Raw genomic sequence first — 22,849 nt, 5'->3', positions numbered from 1 at the left:
ATTGTATTGCTATATAAACAAGAAAACTTTTTAATAAAGGAGGAGATACTTTTTGCAAAAAATATGACTTATAGTTTGGTATGACTGTGTGTGAACGGTTGTGAAAAAAACAGCCGGAAGACTTAAATAATAGAGTAACTAGGGCAAGGGGGGGCATTAAATGTTGCCTGATTAGCAGGATCCCATTCAGTCTAGGTAAAAAAAAAACACAGACACCGAGCAAAAAGTGAGGATAACCATGAAAATAGATCCTACTTTCCTACAGATATTTGCACCTATACCTCTGTGGGAGACCCTTCAGGATAATCAGAGATCACCAGCCACTAGTCCCTCTGTTCTGAGGCATAGCACCCCATCCACCGCCTCACACCGAAAGCTGGGCCATCAGTTACAGCATTTCCACTTTGAAGTGACTGACCAATAAGGGTCCCAAAAGCTGGCATGCTTTCTCTCACATCAACCACCCCAAGCTGGAGAGGCAGAAAAAGAGGCAGGGACAACAGAGAAATACATTTGCATGGTGTCCAAAGGGGCTTGCCCGAAAGCCTCGAGTCTACACTACATGAGATCTAGGAAGATACTGCTAGTGATGGTTTCTAACAAAGGTGATTGTAGCTCTACAGCACAGCTATTGGCATAACTTCCTACAAGACGCCAATAGTTGGTATGGCCCAGATGAAGAGAGGCTCACACAAATGCGAAGGGTTCGGGATGAACTCAGTGCCACCCAAGAGGGCCTCATATTAAGAGGTTGCATATTGGTGATCCTGGAGAGTCTACAGCACCAAGTAGCAATGTTAACCCATGGGGGGCAACAGCGAAAACGAAGTTGCGCATGCGCGAGAAAGCGTGATTTCCAAATCTAGAGGCAGCGGTTGATGAGTTAGTGCAACAATGTCCTGTATGTCAACTCACTAGCCGCCCTGAAGTTCCAGCACCAGTCATCACTGGAAACCCCTGCAACACTCTGTGGTCCAAGATTAGCATAGACTTCGGGAGCCTCCTAGATGGTACAATAAACTTGGACCTTATGGACAGCTATTCCAAATACCCAGTAGTCAAAGTGATTGAATTTAACGGTTTTTGCTAATGTAGCATGGAAAAGGTTTTCGCTTTATTCGACTTGCCAGAAAAAATTAAAACAGACAACGGGCCAATGGCGTACAGAGACTAAAAAATGAGCAAGCCTCTAGAGAAGACAAGTAATGCAGAGCGACAGTGTGCTCATCAGAACCAAGATGGAAGTTCAGAACGCCTTTCGAACCAGGAGTGTGGGCTCAGCGCGGATGGCACCATGATGACAGCCCGATAGGATGGAGACTGTCAGTAGGAACGTTTTGTGGTTCCGGAAAGTCAAGAGGCTGGGTCAGCTTGAGCCCAAAGATGAAGAAACCTCCGACGCTGCTGCCCTACCCTTGGATAAGAGACCTTGAGTGAAGTACCCCCAGGGAGGACCGGAGCAGGTGCGAGAAATGGTACTGACGCTCTGTGACCAGAACACAGAAAAGAGACCAGACAACTCATGTCATCAGCAGTATCATCTCAGGTTCGATAGACCCCTGGCTAAACCAAAGGACTTTGTAAGCCATGTCCAAGAATAGTTTCCATGCTAAATTGGGAATAGATGTAGGGAACCACCCGGCCTCTTCCATGGTAGCTCGCTGACCCGGCTGTACAGGTTCTACATCCTCTGGCCAGGCGTGGACAGAGGCTAAATAATAAAGCGGTTTTTAGACTAACTGAACCTGATTTTCCGAATGTATAGATTTTGAACAGCGAAGGTCTGAATGGTTAATGCTTGAAGGGCCCTCACTACATTTCACTGTCGTCCAATGACTATAGTTGACAGCCCTGCTTCTGATTAACTCACTGAAGGTCAAAAACATTGTGCTCTTCTATACTTTTACAATAGATTGTAGTCCACATGAAAAATTTACAAGTGATCGTTCCTTTAGAACAGTACCGAAGCATAAACCGTGCAGAACATGCTCGGGGAGAGGAAGTGGCGTAATAGCCAGAGCTGCCGACTTTTTGTTTTGCAGATTTATATGCGCGAACTCGACCCGAAGGTACTGGAGCGCCTTACATGGGCACCGATTACGTTACACAAAGACAATTTTTTTTATTTTTGGTAGGCACGGGGAGATTAAGTGATTTGCCCAGAATCACAGGATGTGGACCCCGAGGTTCGAACCTTGGTTTCCCAGCTGCAAGTCGGCAATCTAGCAGTCAGACCACATCTTTTTTGGAGCACGACTTCGAAGCTAGGGAACCAGGTTCGAGTCTCGGCGTCCGCTCAAAATCCTGTGATTCTGGGCAAATCACTCAATCTCCCTTGTGCCCACCAAAAATGAATGTTCCTTGCGTGAGTAACTGTCTGGTGCTCGTGTAAAGCGCAAGAGTAGTTTCGGGTCGAGTTCGCGCTATATAAAATTGCAAATAAATTTGTTTAAAAACCCACCGATCCACCAGTTTGTTTCTCTCTTCATCACACTATATTATTTTCCAATCCTGGCACGGCTAATGTCCGTCCCCCAACTCCACCCCGTGCTCCCTCCGCCCTCTTTTCTCAATCTTCCCGCCCCTTCCTGGAGCAACTGCGCGCTCTTTGATGACGCTCAGCTCTGCTTCTGTGTTTTCTGGCATGGCCCTTCCGTAAACAGTTAACTCGTGTGCAGTGTGGGCAACGAAGGCGATAGATGGCTTCCGGGAATAGCGGCGAACCTGGAGATATAGAAGAGGACGCGTCGCAGCTCCTCTTCCCCAAAGGTAAGATTAAGATCCGCCTTCCTGAGAAACCTGCTACCCCACATAGACTCACTCCCTTAGGGTTGCCAGCACGCACATTGTGCGACTATCGAGGAGGGAGGGAGGGTATCGTTTTAAGTTTCCTACAGAGACAGGACATTTGAAATGCTGTGACTCGTCTAGAGATTATATTTATCAAGCGTGAATGCTAATAATGTACGTGAGTTCTCATACCCATACATGCCAACATTTCAGAAGAGCAAAGTGGGAGATTTTTTAGAAAAAAATCGGGAGAATGGGACTTGAATCCGGTTACTGTCATGCATGGGCTTTGGAAGCGTGCTGCTGCAGGATCGGACATTTGAAACGCAAATGCATATGTTTTGTTTTACCTTTCAGAAGCATGGAGCGCAATGGCAGGCAGAGAGAGAGTGATGCAAGTGTTGTGCACTGGCCTGGCAGGTTGCTGGCAGTGCATACACCAACCCCCCTCGTCTCTGGCAGCCCGGGCTGAAACAGCTTTCCGGGCACACACAGCCGCCCCGAGTACTTCACAGGTCTTTAAAAGACCATTCGCTTGTTAATGAGGCTCTGTTGGTTTTTCGCCCCTGCATCGCCACTCTGACTATTGCTGGAAGAATTAGCACGTTACACAATACCAAGCCCTGTCAGCTGAAACCCCGAGGAATCGGGTTTCTGGATTCTTGAATCGAGAGGCGGGAGACTAGCCTTGAAATCGGTAGTCTCCCGCCTGAAGCGGGAGGGTTGGCGTGTTTGCATACCGTACTTATGAAGCTTTTACTGCTCGATATGGCAACTTTTGAGAACCAAGTTTAGAAAATTACATATATGGCAACATTTCAGAACAGGAAAGTGGTAGATTTCGAAAATAAATCGAGGGAATACATTTTCTCTAATAACATATTGAAGCAGAGGCAATTGCATGCGGGAGAAAGCTAAAATAAAGCTATTTTGACTTAGAAAATCGGGAGTTTCCCACCTGAATTTGGTTTGTTGGCCTGTATGAAACTAAGACCTCTCTGGTATCCAAATAGAATGAAAAAGGCTAAGGTTTGAAATACCAGTGTTAAACATCAGTAGGTACCACGAGCTCTTGCCTTTAACCATTTACTACCACAAGACCTAGAACAGTGAGTATGTATTACTCATGCAACTAGGATACTTCACATCTAGTTACAGCGTTACTACTACACTGAAATGTGCTTAAAAAAACTGTGTTGTGAAAGAGGGCCTAAAACATTTCCCCGGTAAGGGCAGTCCCTTGGCCATGCCATTTGAAACTCAAGTTGTGGACTAGTTGGAAATGTTGAACTAGGAGACAATTGATTTTTTGATTAACAGATTTTATTCATGAAAGAACAATAGTACACACATTGGTCAGCAAAGAAAATCACACAGTGTAATTGCAAAGCGTTTACGCATAATGAATACATTACACCATTTCAAAGCACCAATTACAGTTGCATACCCACCCTCGAACAGTACCATAGATTCATTGGCCCAACCACTTCCCCCATACTCGGGGAAGTGGTTGAGGGTACAACCCCTAGCCTCGTAAACCGGTCCCTCCTGCAGGGCACACCAATCCACCACCGACGCCATTGTGAGAGGGCAGCAATATCATGTTTGGCATCCATAAGCAAAACTGAAAGTCTGGGCGATCCAACGGAGTTTCATTACTTCACACAACAACACAATTGAAATGCAAGGCTTGCAGTAGTCTTAGAGCTCACACGCACTCCGGATTTTGTAGAGTCCTGTGAAAGTGTTTGAAGAGGAACCATTTGAAAAAACACTATCATAACGTTCCTCTGTGAACTATTTCACAGCACTCCCATAGTACACTCTCTACCCATATCCATTGCCCAGCTCTGAGCAGCACCTGTGCTGCAGACGGGAGTAGGAGCTTGAAGCATTAGGTAAGATCATGGGCAGTATTCAGTAGCCACATGAAGACTTGGCTCCTCTTGAGCTCAAGGTTCTTAGAGGACCTCGAGCTGAGCAAGTCGAGACTCCTGGCTTGAGCCTTCTGTCGTTCTCCCACCTCTGTTCCAAGTAATGATAAACTGCTTTCTCATATGCATGCTTTTTATGTCATAGTTTATTTAGACTACATTTGGAATGCGTTAAGGCCCTATAGTGGAAAACTGTTAACGCATTTGGTCAAACATTAGTAGATTAATACAGTAAAATGAACCATTTTCAGTAGGCTGCTGTAGAACACCCTTATTTCCCCATTGTATTTTAATTGCATTTGTATAGCTTGTACTATCACTGATGAGTCATTGATGATTGCTGCTCCAGAATCCAAAGTTGTTGGTTATTGGGATTAATCTTGTGCTTTCAAGGAAACCCTTACCGGCACGGACTCAAGTATTATTTTGTTGTACTTTAAATTGATAGGAGTTTGATGTGATCATTAGTGGGGGTATGTGAGTTCATACAAATGTTGGGTTAGATTAATAGATGAGATCCATGAGGTAAAGGAAATCAGATATTAAGTTGCCTGGATTTGACTTTCAAAGAAAGAGAGGTTGTGATTTTTGAAACTAGGTGTGTGCAACATGCAGAAATACAATAATGTAGATTAAAGCAAATATACATGTGACTTAGGAGTAGGCTGTGCTCGGAGGGAGAAAGCATGCAAAGGATGGAAAATAAGGAGCAGGTCATTCAAAAGAAAAAGAGGCAACAATCAGAAGTTTTAAGTAAAGTCAGATTTCATTCAGGGTTTTAGGAATATAGAGGAGGCTTTTTGTGTTAACACTTAATCTGAGGATGCAAACTGTAGAAAAAGACATTGTATGTGACATAGCGCTGTATTTGTTTTTTTAGCTAAGCACTAGATTCAGGCAATCCTATCTGCTTTAGGCGTACGTCTAGATCACATCTTTATCTAACACAGCTTATCTGCTCAGAGTTTGGAAGTAAAAAGTAATGGATTGACCAATATGTAGGGAATATCAAGAGCTTTAGGAAATTATTTAATGAAGCAGTAACCTCATTATCAAAGTGACATGAGATAATCTTATTGGGTACATAATACAGGCATCAAACAGTTCATTTTGAAAATGCTGGAGTGGATGTCTATTGTTGTTCACCCCAAAGTTTCTCTGACATTAATTTCAAAAGCACAGTGAGATCTGTTTTGGATACCCCTAGTTCAGCATGGCACAAAATAGGAGTGAGGTCAGCTTCCCCAGACAGGGGAAAAGTGTTTCCTACATTTCTGTGGCTGGACAAAAGAGACCCAGGGACTGAAGTGAGGAGAATATAGTGAGGGCTGCCTTTAGAAATCCCATGAAGGCTTTGTTAGTAAAGGGCTGCTGATTAATTATTCATAAGCTCTGCTGTTTGGTGGATGGTATTGGTGAAGAGTGGGGCTTCAGTTTCTGTTGTTTCGGTGGGTTAGACGTTTCTAGGCCAGGCCTCTCCTTTTGCCTGCCATTTATCGCTGCTTCAGGAGTCCATCACCTACACCCATTTAGAGACCCTTCCAGTGCTACCTGCAGTGAGAAGCATCACTTGCACAAAGTCTATGCCCGAAGGACAATTTGAAAAGGACACTATAAAAAAAGAACCAAGCCAAACAGGTCCTATTGCATGAGGCAGTGGGTGCACTCTGTGGTGCTGTTTGCTGTACTGTTTTAATGTAGCACAAGTACATATATGTAATGTGAATAATCTAGGACAACTTCAAAAATTAATGCAAATCTCAATACATGTCACAAAAAGACACTTGTGACACTGGAAGCTAGAAAAATACAAAAAGCAATTTATTAGGATTTAATAATCATTATAAAAAATATAAAAAGAGAACAAATGTTGCACAAATGAAAAAACACAACATTCTAGCTAGCAATCATACCTCACACATTCATACTTCATTCTGTTGTTCATATTAATGTACATAATCTATAACAAAGCAACATTTTAGATTGCAATTGATGTAGCAAGATAGTTCTATGGACACATCGTTATTGTTAAGGTGGTTTCCAATGTAGCTCTATGCGCGTTTCGGCAGACCTCTGCCTTCCTCAGGAGTTCCACCACCGAATGTTGTGCTCTGTAATGATAATATATTTCAAACTAAGAACACCAGTGTCACTATTCTAAACCTTCACAAATTGAATGACAATGACTAATTACGTTCTTGGATAGTTCAAAAATTTAATAAAAGCTCACATGCTTTTTGAATAACAAACACAAGCCTTGTATACAGACGTGAGGAATCAGAAAACTTTAAGCAATAAATCTTATTTGGGATTTACTGTGTGTGCAGCTACCACAAGCTATAACCCAAAATGTATCAACAACATTGTATGGAAACTAATAAGATCATCTCTTACCAGTGACTGTATTTGAAAATGACCACAACACGGAGACATGAAAAAGACTGTATTCTATTTTCAGTAGAATGCTGGAAAAAGGTAGAATAACCAAAATGAATTAGGAGCTAGATTAGTGCCCCCCCAAAAAAATTAATTAGAGAGTAACATATATGGTGTGCTAAGAATGAATGAAATAAATATTTACAGTGCAACAACTGTGAATGATGCCGGTTGTCACTCAAATTGCATTCTGCAAAAGCCAATTAGCGTTTTAAAATTATCGGGTAGATGTGAGTTCATGAATGTCATCTAGTTAATCTGAAATGATAATAGTGAAACACAAGGGCAGGGAAGAAAGGGCGGGGGGGGGGGGAGGAAAGGAAGTGAGGAAAGATAATGATGAGAAAAGACCTCCAATTGCTATTTATGTCACTGCCATTGCATATTAAGGCAGGGGATTATTATGCATATGATTCCAATACCTTGATATATTGGTGGGCACACGAGTAAAAGAGTCCTCTCTTACTGCTGCTGAATCTTTAAACTAAAAACAAAAAATACATAAAAATGCAAACTAATAACAGAAAAAACAAAAATCCACCCTGCTATGAGTCTGTACGCAAAGTATATGGAACATATATCTACCTGTTTAGGGGGATCCTAACAAAGAGGACGAGCTGTCAGTCCATAGTGTTTTACCACATAAATTGGATACTAGAACAAGAAAAAGAATGAAAAAATTATCATCAGGCATACGTATAAGATGGTATCTGAAAGGTATACGTGCCAATGATATGTGTAAGAAAAACAAAACAAACTAATACCAATTTTACATAAAAATATCTAAAGAACATGTCAAGAGTGTGAAAGTCAAGATACCATCACAAATATACTAAATGTATATATATATAATGTTCAAAAGTAGATGTCTATAACTAACGGCAAATGATGCATGGATATATCTAGACAAATTGCCAAAATACCGTCACATATATTCCAAGCCTGTATCTATAAAATACAAAAGTAAATGCCCGGAACTTACAGCCGAAATGCGAGAGGAAAGGAAACAAGGTCCATACCGGTTTACAAAATAAGATATCGCTAGCAGCTCGCATCGAGATTGTACGTGTCACCTACATATCCTTTGTGGCAAGGGCAGAGTAACAGATATGACATTATCTGTTTTGCAGTTTGTGAATGTTTTCAATTTAATTTGCTTTTGTTGATAAGTAAACTTATCTGTCAGTCAGTCAAAAACTTTTATTTCGATATAATACCATAAAAAGACATAAATACATTTTTACAATAAAATTAATAAAAGATGAACATTTGCATGTAATACAATCCATCAAGAATTAAAACATGTTTTAAAAATTAAATGAACATTTAGAACACAATTGAATACATTAATAAAAGGACAAAGTGATATCCATGAAGATGTAGACACATAGAACAACATTCCATCCTTAGACAAATCTCATACCTAAAAGCGCTTTCGCTACAATGCTAAATTCACCTCAGTAAGAGCAGATTATGGTCTATCGATTTTCAATTTTTTACACCTTGAATACCACATGGAAAGAAGGAATTTAGCCATCGCAAACACTATCATGGGGGTAGTATCATATTTGAGGATTCTAAATACCTCCTTATAATCCCTGAGACCCCTAGACTTGCAGAGTTGGATAATCCATTTTGCTCTTGCCTTGATGTAGAGAGGGCAAAAGAGCACAACATGCAACTCTGTCTCACAAGTATCAACACACTCTGGACAAAAACTCGTTGGACAGGGCGCGCTGGACCACCTATGGGTTAAAGCCCTCAGAGGAAGAGAACCATGTCTGAACTGGATATATAATTTCTTGGCCAATGGAGGCTGGATAACATCCAAAAAAAATTCAAAACGGGGACTGATCTTGATATCCAAAAAGGTGATAGTAAGCCTACCCAAGGAAGAATTTAGTAATATTTCCATTCGATAATGCTGAAGAGCCGCACTCAATGATTTCTTGGTCTGTAAAACACAAGACTCCTCTGGTAACGTCCACAGGTCCCCCTTACCCAAGGCATAACACAGGTTCTTAATGTGCATTAGCCATGGGATTTTCCCCGTATTCCCTCTTGACAAGAGATCACCAAGGTCCTGCCTATAGCTCACAAGCTCAGGTGTTGACCAAAGACGTCTCCAGTACAGGAGTGGACGATTTGGGGCAGTCTCATCAATAGGAACCAGACCTAAATCCCATCTCAGGGGGGTTAAGGGGGTACTCATGGGTAATTTCAAAAGCCGCCTAATAAAACTGTTCTCAGTTAAAGTTAGAGGGGCAATGCTACAATGGCCCCAGAGCTCTGCACCATATAGCACACCCCCTCTTGCTTGGGATTTATAGATTTCCATAGGGGGGCCCAAGGATTTAGATGGAGTGTTATTAAAAACCTTCAAAATACCCCCCCAGATTGTGTCAACTTCAAATTGGCCTTCGCCAAATGAGACCCCCATTTCATTTTATCATTAAGAGTTACCCCCAGGTAATCAAATGTAGATATTCTGTCTAGTACTATTCCTTCCATCTGAGGATGAGGACAGTTGGCTGGACTAGAGCTGAAGACCATAAATTTAGTTTTGGGTAGGTTCAGTTCCAGATTCCTTAGTTTACAAAAGGAGCAGGATGCCTCTAATGTACGCTGGATGCCCATAAAAGATTTTGACAATAAAAGCGTGTCATCCGCGAACATTAGGGCAGGTATCTTTCGCCCCGCTAACCTTGGGGAGTCCAGATTACTAGCACACAATAAATGATCTATCAACCCATTGATGAAAAGAGAAAATAAAGTTGGAGCCAAAACACACCCCTGCCTCACACCAATTTCAACCGGGAATGGACCCGAAATTTCCCCGCTTCTCCCGTATCTCACCCTTACATATGTTCCATCATGCATACGCTTAAATAGATGGCACAAATAAGGGGGGGCGCCCATCTTCAATAGTAACGCCCAGAGCTTCTCCCTTTGAACCATGTCAAACGCAGACCGAAGGTCCACGAAAATCAAAAATAAATTGCCAGCTCCAATAGAAACCGTCTTCCAATAGACCAACTGTAATCTGAACAGTTGGTCGATAGTGGAAACTTTTGCTCGAAAGCCCGCTTGAAGAGAAGTTAGGATGTGATGTTCCTCCATCCAACTCTGTAATCTTGTTAAAAGCATGCGTGCAAACAGTTTCTGTAGAACATCTATCAAACTTATAGGGCGATAGTTAGCAGGGTCCAGGGGGGAAGATTTTTTATGGATAGGTATAATTTCAGCTCCTAACCAAGTTTGGGGAATCTCGAGGCCCTGCAAAATAGCATTAAAGTAAACCCAAATGTAAGGAGCCCAGCTTTTTTGTTCACTTCGATATAAGTCACCTGGGATCCTATCAAGGCCCGGAGCTTTCCCCAATGATAAACTACTGAGAGCCAGCTCGATTTCCAAAAGGGTACAGGTTCGGCTCTCCGAGTCCACATGTTCCGGATAAGCCATAGCAATAGCATTTGTTTGGGTTGCTTGGTCTATTCCACAGTCAGTTACTAAGCGAATAGAGGGGCTTAAAGTACTCTAGCCACATCTCTTCGCTAAGGTTGGGAATAATTGCAGATGGACTTCTTGCCGAACCAGCTCGAACAAGATTCCAGAATACCCTGAAATCTCGGGCTTCAAGGGCTAGCTTAATACTTGACCACCTCGAGTCCTCCCACTCGGATTTTGCCTCCTTCATCAGGTTTTTATAGTTATCCTTCGCCAATCTAATGCTTGACTGGGTGCCCAACTTTACTTCCTTAATCAAAGCACTCTTAGCCAACCTACAACTTTTGTTATACCAGTGATCGTTCTTGATTATCCTAGGCCTCTGTGTGGTAGTACTATAAAAATAACTGGCCATGGAGCTAAGGAGTTTATTGTGAATAGACTGCAGGCCCAGGAGATAATGCTGGGATAAATCTCCATTAAGACTCAAGAGGTGGGAGACCTCAGCTAGAGAACAGGCAACATGGCGGTATAATTCCGCCAATTTAGCCTCTTCTGTCACAATTTTTGCCCACCTAATGCGTCTGCCACCTGCCGCTAGAACCAAATTCACACTGCTTGTTGTTATTAAACCCCTAGAAACACTACGACCCCCGATATTATCTGCTAGTTCTAGTGTCAATAAATTGTGATCACTGTCAGCCTTGGGGATGACCGAGAAAGCTCCCAGATAGCCCCAAAAATCCACATTCACCAGAATATAATCAATTGTTGAACAATTCCCAGGTCTATTAAAAGTATGTGAACCCGGGACATCGGGAAGAAGTCTGCCATTACAGGCCCTAAGAGAATGTAAAATAACTAACTTATTAATCTCAAGGGTCAAAGGCAATAAACGTTTTTGTGGGTACATAACACAGTCTGGGATTGTACAATTTTCGTCCTCATCCGAGGTCACTGAAGGTATCCCAAGAAGGGGTTCAAAATGACAATTAAGATCTGCTCCTATAATTTTGTGAGACGTTAGGGGAAGAGAATGTAAAAGAGCATTTAAGGCACCCAAAATCGATAAGCCCAACTGGAGGGGATAAGGACGTAAGTAGACATTAAGTACTACCAACGAATAGCCAGCAGAGAAGTTAAGCACTAAGCATAAAATATCTGGGCACTGAGTATCAATGGTCTTAACTGAACAACCAAGATGAGAGGCAACCCAGATGGCTAACCCCCCCGAAGGTCTTGCCCTGACTCCTTGGACCGCTGGTGTGTGGAAAGACGCATAACCTACCCTCACTGGGATAGACCGTAGCCAAGTTTCCTGAAACAAACAAACATATGTCATAACTATCCATAAGCTCTCCCCACTCTGGATGGGGGAGTTTAGACCCAAGGCCAGCCACGTTCCAAGACCCTACTAAGGATCTACGTGTCGCTGCTTGAGAGGAACAGTCCTCAAAAAGTGCACAGGCAACAGAGGAGGGAGATGCTACTGGGTCTAGAGTACCTGACTCTATTATCCCTCGTGCTGGGCTGTTACATTGGGAGGATAGGGGAATAACTATTGCTCCTAACCTAGTTCCATGTACCAAATTGTGAGGGGCTGCCTCCGTACTACAGCCATCCATAACCTGACCCCCTTTCACATTCAAGGCCCTTCCTTCATCGTGCCTCAATGGTGGTGGTCAATCCACAGAACTAAGTGCACTAAATGTATTGGCGACCGGAATATTATAGTCCTATTCCTGGCTATCTTGATGGAAATAGGATAGATCCGAGGGCCTTAGAATACGAGGATGCATATAAAAATACCTCAGATGATAGGTATTGATAGAGCCTACTTTAGTCGACCCTCCATGATCCAATATATGACCAACTACTCTCGGATCCCTGAAGTTAATTATAACACAATCCCCGCAAATATCTTTAGGTCTGGTCCCCAACCAGCAAACTCTCCACACAAACAAAATCTCCCCCAAACCTACTCCATTCAGAGGTCTATGGTTACTTAGCCAATAGATAACTTTATTTTTTAATTCATAGTAGGATTCCCCCCTATCACTGGGCAATGGAGGTACTCCCGTAAGCACCACCACGTAAGACGAAGCTTCGGGGGGGTAACTGCGGATAGGAAGGAGATTTAGTCAGGCCATTTTTACCAAAATTCACAAGCGGGTTAGGTTGAAGCCTACCCGCCCCCAGACCCCGTGTACCGAGAGCCTTTGGGATAGAAGGTTGTTTGCAGGCGCCGGACTAGTAGCAACTCGGGCATGTTAAGACAGGTAGATGGACCAGGAGCATTTGGGGGTTGAGTTGACATCAACGTGGGCAGCTGAACTGGGTCCTGTATGATAGGTTGTTGAGAAATACAAGAAACCCGTGGGGTGACTTTACTATTCATATCAGATGCTCCCAAACCCCCCAAGCTACCAGGATCTTGTAGAGCAGAATTTAGCTGGGTTTTCCCTACACCTTTATTATTAATCAGTGTTACTAGTCTGTCGATCCTGGTCGACAGAGATTTACAATGGGCATTTAAAGTCTGCTCTATGTGTGCCTGTAAATCAATTATTAAATGGGTAACCCACACAGGCGGGCCCGAGGTTACTGGATGGGGAACAGTATCCAAATGACCAGGAATAGATAAAGAAGGCGTTGTCATTTTAACAGTTTTTTTGGCGAGCTTCTTTTTCTTAGCCCGTGCTCGCGGTTTATGTGCCACTGGAGATACCATGAAGGATGTAAGCAGAGCAGCCTCTACTGGCGCGTTCTCATCAAGTGGAATCTGGGCACATGGTAAATGTGTAAAAAAGGCAACATAAACGGCATAGCATCCGCCTCATCCTGAGTTACTATGTCTACAGAACAATCGTCTAAAGACGGTACAGGGGGAATGGCAGGGGTGATTGACAGCCGCCTCTCAGTGTTTTCAATAGCTGATGCCACCACCCCAATGGTTTTCTGGAGCATTTTGTCAATGGCTGTGAGGCTCGGGAGCGGCGGGTTCGAAGTTGCTAATTGCCTAGTCATTAGGCGTGCGGTGATGGGCTTACAATGTTTCCCCATAATTTATTCACAAGGAGCATAAGCACAAAATCTTCCTTATGAATATCACAACTAGTTACCAATAAACCAAATACTTAAAATAAAAGAATAACAGTAAAAATACGATTTGACTGACTATATCGAAAACTACAAAACACATATATTTACCACATAAGTGGGTAAATCAAAGTCCAACAGACCCCCGGACACTGTTTAGGGGGGTGGCCCAGCCCAGCCTCCTCCGGCCTCGGACAGCCACAGACGGCCCGCCCTTTGCCCGCGCTTAGCCCGGCGCGTCCCGCGCGCGTCCTCGCTGGACGAGGCACCAGGCGAGGCTTTATGCGCCTCCGGGCGCGTAGTAGGCGGAGGGTCCTGCCCAAGGTAGTCCTGGGAGTTGAAGTCCTGCACAGCGGCGGCACCGGCGGAGCCAAGCCCGGCCGTCCGACACGCCGAAAATAACACAGGGGCCAAGAGTCAAAAAGCGGCGGTAACCCCGGCCAGGAAGACAGGAAAAGCAGCCACAGAGTCACAGGATCACGTAGCGAAGCCCGGTGTTAAATAGACAAAATAATAAAGATTTCACCCTTTGTTTTATTTGTATCAGCAGTCACCAGATTATATCGCCAGATTTGATCACCAAATCGCTAGTCCTGAATGACCTCAGGAAGTTAAATTATAGTATTTGTCCTTTTATCGACCGGTTTCAACTTCAGCTACAGCGTGATAGCGCACTCTGCGTTCTCTGTCATTAAGCGAGCCCCCTCTAAGCAATACGCTTACCGGCTTAGCTTTATCCAGCGTGATACCTCCGTGAGTCCACAGATAGCCAGCGTTTCAATATACTCTCTGTGCGCAACCTTCACCCTTCCATAGTTGTTTCGGCAAGCTGCTCGCTCTACACACCGTGCCTCTTGCAGCCTCGACTAACGTACCGTGCCTCTCAGTACCGGGTACGCCCAGCAGCAATTCTCCCAACCCTCCGCCTGCACAGGTGAGCGGTTAGGTAGGCAGGTTGATCCCGGAGCTATCGTTGCAGCTAAACCTTAGTTTTTTCCGGTGCTGTTATCGCTTTGAGGTTGTTGTTTTTTTCACACAGATAATTTTCGCCTTCAATTTCCCTTAGAACTGCATCGCCAAAAGCATTTTTTCAGCAGCGTTTATCGCTTATCTGTAATAATAGCACCTTCACAGGCTTTACAATGGGCACATTTGTGATTGCCTGTAATGGGATGGCTCCCACCTATAGTTTTTTGTATGAACGGTGCTTTAGATTGTAGCCTCGAATGAACAACAAGATCTTTTAAATTCTTGTTGCGTTTATGTGCGTACATGGGTCGTGGAAATGCCATACCTGGTTCAGTATTGACATTTAGTATGTGCCGTTGGGCATTGATGGTTTGTCGATTTTTTTCATTAAGGGGAGAATGCCTAGTAACACATACCAAGTTAGGAGGATCTTTTTTGGTGGTAGTTTGTAGAAGATGGTCACGATCGTAAAAACGGGCCCTTTTGTATGTCTCTCTTATTAATCTTCTAGGGCAGAGGTCTTCAAACTTTTTTGCTATGAGCTCCCCTTACCCAAAATATTTTGAAGTCGGGCCCCCCACCAAACGTTTTGGATAATTGTGAGGGTTAGGACTGAGCGCAGAGAGTGGGGCTTATGAGATAATATCAGGGGCACTTTTTCAGTAGCTCATACTTCAAACTAACTGTGGGATGTATAAAAGAGCAAACCCATATAAACTAAACAAAAAACACTACTCCCATTAATTGAGGTCCTCATGCTCTTGGGTCCCAATGCAGTTGCGCCTTCTGGGCCAACGGTAGCTGCAGCCATGAATAGTAGGTGATCCCCTCTGTCTCTTTCTCCCCTTCCCCACCACATCTGCCCATCACTCCATTCTTGAAAAAGATTCTCTGTCCCTTACAGAAAAAATTAGCGCCCATGTGTGAACCACCTCATCCCTAATGTTCTCCTCATGTCTTATTGTAAAGTATAAGACAGTCTTAATTGTGATGCGGTGGGCCCTTCACACTCTTGGGCCCCAGTGCCACTTTGCTTGCTTCACTAATGAGACCTACTGCCTTGCGAAGCTGGAAGTCTTCTCTACCCCATGTTAAAGTCCTCCTCCCACCCTCCTTTCTGCCATCTCCCTGAAGCTAAAGTGTGTCCTCTGCTCAAATTATTCTATCTCTTCGGCCATTTGTCTGATGCCGGAAACAACACTGACACAGCAAGGGTGGACTGAGCCCTACTGCAAGGAGGGAATGAGTAAAGCAGCAATAATAAGGATTTAGTTGGGCCCTCACACCCCTGGGTCCTGATGCCATGCAGCACAAATGATACCTACTCTTCTGCCCATCCCACTGGCTGTTATTTCTAGGTCTGACACCCAAAGCAGACAGTCTGCCCCTTTGTTTAAAAAAATGGAGGAAAATATCCACATTCTCCCCCGTTGCTTGTAATCTGGACTCTAATGCTAACAAGGAAAATGACTTCCCACCCTTTGTGCTAGCGCCACCCTCATTATTGGTGTGCATTGGCCCCTCGCACCATTGTACCAGTGCCAATGCAGCTGCTGTACTAATGGTAGTGATGGCCAAAAAAAGAAAAATGAACCTTCATTTCTGAACACCTTCTTCAGGCATCTCTCTGAGGATAGGGGGAAGCGGTCTCATTTATAAATGAAAAAATTCAGTTCCACATAGCGCATCCTCCTCTGGTCTATCTCTTTTGGTTGCTATCCATGGATTTCACGCCTTTACTCTTTCTGCTGGGCCATTACCCAGAAACCCCAGGGGTCCGGACGATCGGGCCTTCCCTTGTACCCTCTCAACTCACCTGAAAGGACATCTGCATGTAAACAGAGGCCAATGTTGGCAGGGGGTATGAGGACTACGGTGCCCATGTGTTTTAATTTTGCAAAGACTTGCCATGTTTAAAACAACCATCCCAGATATGTTAACGGGGACCTGGAGGTACCTCTGTGTGAGAGTTCAAGGAGGGGGGTCTAATGTGATTTAATTTATGGGATAACTTGAAGCACCATCATGACAAAAAATAATTATTTTTTAGAGGCAATGTAGGGATGTTGAGTTTTGAAAAGTGTAATTTTAATGGTCTTATAAAAAAATCCTGCAATATGTAGTCTGGTTAGCTATTACTAATATGTATTCTTTGAAAGTACTTGTTTTATCTTATAAAGGGCCGCTGGAATTATGCGAGTCTGCAGCCATGACATATTTATGGATTTGCCACATAATCCACCACCTGCTGTATAACATGCAGATTTAAAAAAAAATTGATTGAAGCTCAAATGGATCAAAAAGTTACTAAAAACATGGTGACGTGTTTGTGTGCATTGGAAGCCCTTCACAAAGGGAAACTTGCCAACTTTCAGAGGCTTAGTTCTGTTTTTGGCTGTTAAATTGGTACTAATGAAGTGAAATCTTTGCCTAGTCAGTACTACCAAGTGAATACAATTTCAAAATAATTATTACTAGTAAAAATGTGCCGCATTATACTGCATAATTTGTCTTTGGTGCTCCCGTGCCACATAATTCCATTGGCCCTGATCACATACGCAAAATCATTGTGTGGCAACCTATCTTAGACAGTGTTTAATTCAATTTTAGAATGATGCCTTACATATTCACATTGCTTTCTGTTACATGCTAGGACCTAAACACATTATAAATTCACATGTCACTATTATGCACTGCACCATCCTGGATTCTGTTTTGTGACTCTTTGTTCTCATACAGACATCTTGGGGGATCACATTAACCAAAATTTGCATTTATTTAACACCTCATTTACCTCTTGTAGGCCTGAGCATTATTTTAAATGCAGTTGCTGAACATGTAAATACAACAAAATACTTATAAAATATTTTGTTGTTTTTAGCCAAGCTGATGACTTCGCGACCCCCAAGGTTCAGGATCACAGCTGCCTTACTTTTCTCAACTCTTCAACTGTCATGTAAATGAAGACGGCCTGGAAATGCGAAAAATAAGCAAAGTCGCTCTTCCAGGCCATCTTCATTCTTAAGTACTTAATGAGGCATTTGGGCCCCCCTGGGACTGCCGCCACGGACCCCCATGGGGGCGTGCCCCACAGTTTGACGACCTCTGTTCTAGGGTAACCTCCATCAATAAATTTTTGTTTCATCATGATCGCCCTGAGGTCAAAATCATGTACACTAGTACAGTTACGTCGGAGACGTAAAAATGGACCCAAGGGGATACTTTCTCTTTGACATTTCGGATGATAGCTGGAGAAATGCAATAATGTGTTTCTTGCAGTAGGTTTTGTATAAAGGTCCACCTGAAGGTTTTAATCTACATTTTTAATTTCAATGTCCAGAAATTCCATTTTTTGATGTCCCATATTTGCTGTGAAACGCAAATTGGTGTCACATAGATTGATCCATTTTAGAAATTCAGTAAGATTTTCAAGACTGTCTTTATAGATAAACAGAATGTCCTCGATATATTGTGACCATTGATATAACGACTCAAAAAAAGGTGCCACTTCATTATAAATGAATTGGTGTTCAAAGTATGCCATATAGATGTTAGCCACTGTGGGGGCACAAGATGCCCCCATACTGACACCTTTGATTTGTTTGAAGAGGTCACCATTAAACTCAAAGGTATTTTCATCAAGTACAATGGTTAGGAGGTCAATGACAAATGGAACATCACAGTCAACAGAATAAGTTAAAATGAACCATTCTACCGCTGTAAGAGCCTCCAACTGTGGGATATTACTGTACAGAGACTCAATGTCTAATGATACTAAAATGTCTCTGTGTTCATTAAAGGGTAAGCCTTCTATCTTTAGGATCATATCTTTTGTGTCTCTAACATACAATAAGGTCTTGGGTATGTGCAGACGCAATATTTGATCAATGTATTTAGATATATGTTCAGTGACTGACCCTATGGTGGTACTGATGGGCCTATAGGGGGGATTAGTACTATCCTTGTGGATCTTAGGCACTCCGTAAATACTAGCCATCAGGGGTACCTCAACATTCATATAGTTACTTTCCTGTTGGTATATGATCCCTTGCTCTGCAGCATTTTTGGTAAGGGTACACATTTTTCGTTGTACTCTAGATGTAGGATCAGCAGTGATTTTTCTGTAGTGTATAGGATTGTTTAACAAGATATACATATTAGAGATGTATGTCTCCGTATCTATTAAAACACTACCACCACCTTTATCACAGCTTTTCACTGTGATATTTTTCAGATTTTTTTTTTTTTAGTTCATTGAGAGCTTTTAATTCCTCTTTATGTAAATTAGGATTTATTTTTGGGATGAATTTAGTAACATTCTCAAGTTTGGTTATTACTGCAGATTCGAAGATGCCTACTTCTGGGCCAATTTGGTCCAGGGTGGGGGTAAAAATAGATACTGGGCGAAGGCCTGATTTGTTCTCTTCGGTAGTGGTGAAACTAGGTCTGTTTTCAAAAAATGTCCTCAACCGTATTTTACTGAAAAAGGTGTGTATATCTTGAAACATCTCAAAGATATCCATTCTGGTATGGGGGACAAACGACAGACCTTTTGAAAGTAGTGTCATTTCATGGTCTGAAAGAGATTTTTTAGATAGATTAAATATGGGTATCACATCTACGTTCGCCAATACTGGGCATTCCTTGTCACCAAGTATTGGGCGTTGTTCTGCGGGTATTCGTGATAATTGTAATTGGTGTGGAACCTTGACTGATACCTTGGGTTCCAAGGCCCCCTTCGCGGACCTCGTCTCCCTAAAAAAGGGGACTGACCTCTTGGATGATCTTGTGAATATCCTGCTCTTTCTGGCCCATAATTTGAGTGATGAGGAGTAGACTCATTTTCAGAGTCAGATGACTCTGAGAAGGTTACAACTTTACGTCTTGGTGTAGCTGATCCATATGTATCTGATTCTTGATGCCAAGTATCTGAATAGAAATGTTCACTGAGGTATGGATAGGTTTTCTCTTTAGAGTAGAACCTAATATCTTTTACAAGTACATATATGTCCTGACCTGACAGAAATGGAGCAGAAAAATGAGAAAGTAAAGAAGGAAGCTTAATCGGTTAGGTAACCACTGTTGAAATCTGACTCTAACCATATGTGTACCTCCCAGCAGACCAAAAGAAACATTTCATCGTTTCGGGATTTGTTTTACTATTAGTAATAACTTTTGCCGAACAGCCTTTATGAAAAAGAAACCAACATAAATGCAGGTCAAACAATGTAACCTCATCAATTTCTTGAGTCAATTAAGCAGGTAGTGCTAATACCCCTGTAATTTACAGCGCTGTGAAATGTTTAAATGTTAGTAATTATGAGGAAGGACCACAAGTATATTTTGAATGCAAGCTAGTGCCAGCAGTAGTCAGCTTTTTATCTGAAAGACACCGCCACACTCCCTGTACTTCAAACTTGAGTAGAACACCCTACATCAGCCTTGTTATGTACAGAAAGGGAGCCATGTTTTATCGAATGAACAACCTTTGTCCACCCTTGTGATCTGTCAATAAATGTTATTTTAAATAGCAGTGACACGTCTGAGAAGCCCAGCATCAACTCTCGCCTTTTTTGTTTTAATCACATTAAACATTTAACCAAAGGGAAGTTGACAAGGAAAAAAAAAAAGAGTGCAGCACCCACCCTTAGAGACGACCATGAACACAGCACACAAGAATTAACAGAATGTGGATGAAGAACAAGAACTGTTCTTTCTGTTTGTAGTGGGTAAGGAAGGGTTTAGGTACTCATCGGTTGTAGCCCCATACCCATCTCCACTAATCTGTTGGGTCACTTGGGGTTGTGTATGTATTAGAAATGACATGATGATGATGATTTTTTCTCTTTTACAATATTTGCTCCCTGTCCTCATTTAGGGCCTGATTAGATCGGTCGTAGTTGCCTTCGACTGACATCGCTACGGATTGGGAATCGACCGACCTCAGGTCGGCGGTCTCGACCGCATTATTTGAATGTGACTGCACATGGTGCAGTCACAAACTTCAATTTTTCAATGGGAGCATGTGCAGTGGGCGAACACCGCCCGCAGCACAAGCTCCCATTGAAAAATTGAAGTTTTCAAACATTCCTGCACCGCGTCGCAGGCACCTCGCGGTGCCTTCCACATGGTGCAGGACGGTGTTCCGCCAGTGCCACATGCGGGGGGGAAGGGGGCCCTGCTAGGGGCTCCCATGGTCGCTTTCTGACAGTCTTTCCATGTTGGAAAGGCCAACATGGAAAGGCTGTCGGAAACTGACATCATAATCCTGACGTTCGGAAACACCGTCCTTAAGGGATTATGAGTCCTTTTCCGATTTGTGTCGGTCGGACCCTCCGACTGCTGCCTCCGTCCGCACGCATCATAATGCGTTGGTCGGACCGCAGCAGTAGATGCGGTTCGGATTGCAACCAACAAGCCGTCAACGTAATCAGGCCCTTAATCTTTTAACACCACTTTTTGGTTTCTTAGTTGTCCATGCTTTGTATTGGAGTTTTCCCTTTTATACTGTTTTTATATGCTGTCTAAGTGTTAAAGTTCCTCTATTTCAGTCTCTTCTTTACCTTCTTGTAAGCATTTCTGTGTTCTTCCACCACTAGCCAACAATCCATTTTTTCTTAGAGTTTGAGAATGCAGAAACACTTCTGAATTCCGAAGTGCACATGCTGTTGGAGCATCGTAAGCAGCAGAATGAGAGTGCAGAGGATGAACAGGAACTATCCGAAGTGTTCATGAAAACCTTAAACTATACTGCTCGCTTCAGTCGCTTTAAGAATCGAGAGACCATTGCCAGTGTGCGCAGGTGAGTCAGAGTCAAAGAATATATTGCAACATGTTCTTCCCAGTTCGAGATATTATTTCATTTGGAGGCTGCTACTGTGAATGTTGTAGGAGTGGTCTTTAGTAGAGGTGTGATTATGGGTTTCAGTTGATGGTGTCCTAAAAGATGAATCTATTTGTTTCAGTGGAGACTGAGTAGGGGCAGGCTCTGCTACTGGTCATTGAGTTTGTGTTTCTGCTGTCTTTCAGACAGATACTCCTATTTCAAGGGGTTTTCTACTTTTTCCTGCATCAGAAGTGTGGCTTCTGCAGCTTCTGTAACTGACGCCCAAGGATATTATTTCTCATTCTGTTGTCACAAGAATAGTGTTTGCATAGTTGTCACTAGGACAGCTTATGCTGGGCTTACGATTTGGGCTTTTGCAATTGGAGGAGTAGGGTTGAGGGAGATTTTATTTGCTCAAATGAGGGGTGTTGGACTTCTGCCTCTACAGTCAAGGCCTTTTTTCTGGTGGATCCTCCCATCTGTACACCTGACTCTCCAACGGAGGGGGGAGTCATAGGTTACTCAATAAACAATAAAGATGTCGATGGTTTGGAACTCAGATACTGTATGACATGAGAAATTCTTTCTGCTTAGCTCCACATCAGTCAGAGGAGTTTATTACAAAACAAAAAGATTTGTTATTTTATCTACAGCTAGCAAAGTATGGTAGATAAACCTATGAACATGCATAACCTACCCAAAGGTCCTACCATATTTGGTGGCTAAGATACCACCCCAAACACAGTTATAGTATTAATTATTATTATTTATTAAACGCACATTCATCGCACCATCTTACCTATAGGAGCAAAAATAAAAGACATACACAAAATCAAAAGGCACAAGAACTATGTAATTGTGATGAGGAGGCAGTCTGAAATAGGCAGTCTGAAATAGGCATCAGGACCAGATGATTGTTCTTACAACCTTTTTAAAAGCACCAAAATCACAAATGGATAGTATGTTCAAGGGCAATTAATGCCAGGTTTTAGGTCTAAGTACTCAAAAAGACTTTCCTTCAGCCCATATGTTCTTGCACCATAGGTTCCTGAACAAGAGGGCTGTGCTAGAGCGAAGAGCTTTTCCTGGTCAAATGGGGGAAACCAATTGTGTTAGGAAGAAGGGACCTAGCTTGTAATTGGCACTGTGCGCCAGACCTGCTCATTTCAGGTTGATTCCTTTGTTCATCTCTAGCCATCGTAGTTTTGCTCTGGCAGCTAAGACATCGTCAAATGTTTATAACCAATCATGCTTCTAACAGCCAAATATTGTAGTCACTGTACCTTCCTTAAAGCAGAGCTGGGGAGTCCCTTATAGATAAAATTACAGTTATCTTTATGTGAGAGGA

General features: G+C 42.7%; 1 protein-coding gene across 1 annotated transcript in view; it reads left to right on the top strand.

Annotated features, from left to right (window-relative positions):
• Positions 1 to 2,597: 2,597 nt before the first annotated feature.
• The window catches only part of POLR2D (RNA polymerase II subunit D), a 60,256-nt gene continuing 40,004 nt past the window's right edge, over positions 2,598 to 22,849 (top strand). The window contains exons 1-2 of the mRNA XM_085634921.1: positions 2,598 to 2,769; positions 21,297 to 21,477. Of these exons, the coding sequence (XP_085491047.1) occupies positions 2,700 to 2,769; positions 21,297 to 21,477 (251 nt within the window). The 5' untranslated portion in view covers positions 2,598 to 2,699. The remainder of the gene's footprint in view (positions 2,770 to 21,296; positions 21,478 to 22,849) is intronic.

This window comes from Triturus cristatus, chromosome 11 (assembly GCF_964204655.1).
Source record: "Triturus cristatus chromosome 11, aTriCri1.1, whole genome shotgun sequence".
NCBI lineage: Eukaryota > Metazoa > Chordata > Amphibia > Caudata > Salamandridae > Triturus > Triturus cristatus.
Note: the sequence above shows the minus strand (reverse complement) of the source record. Positions and strands in the feature narration are given on the sequence as shown.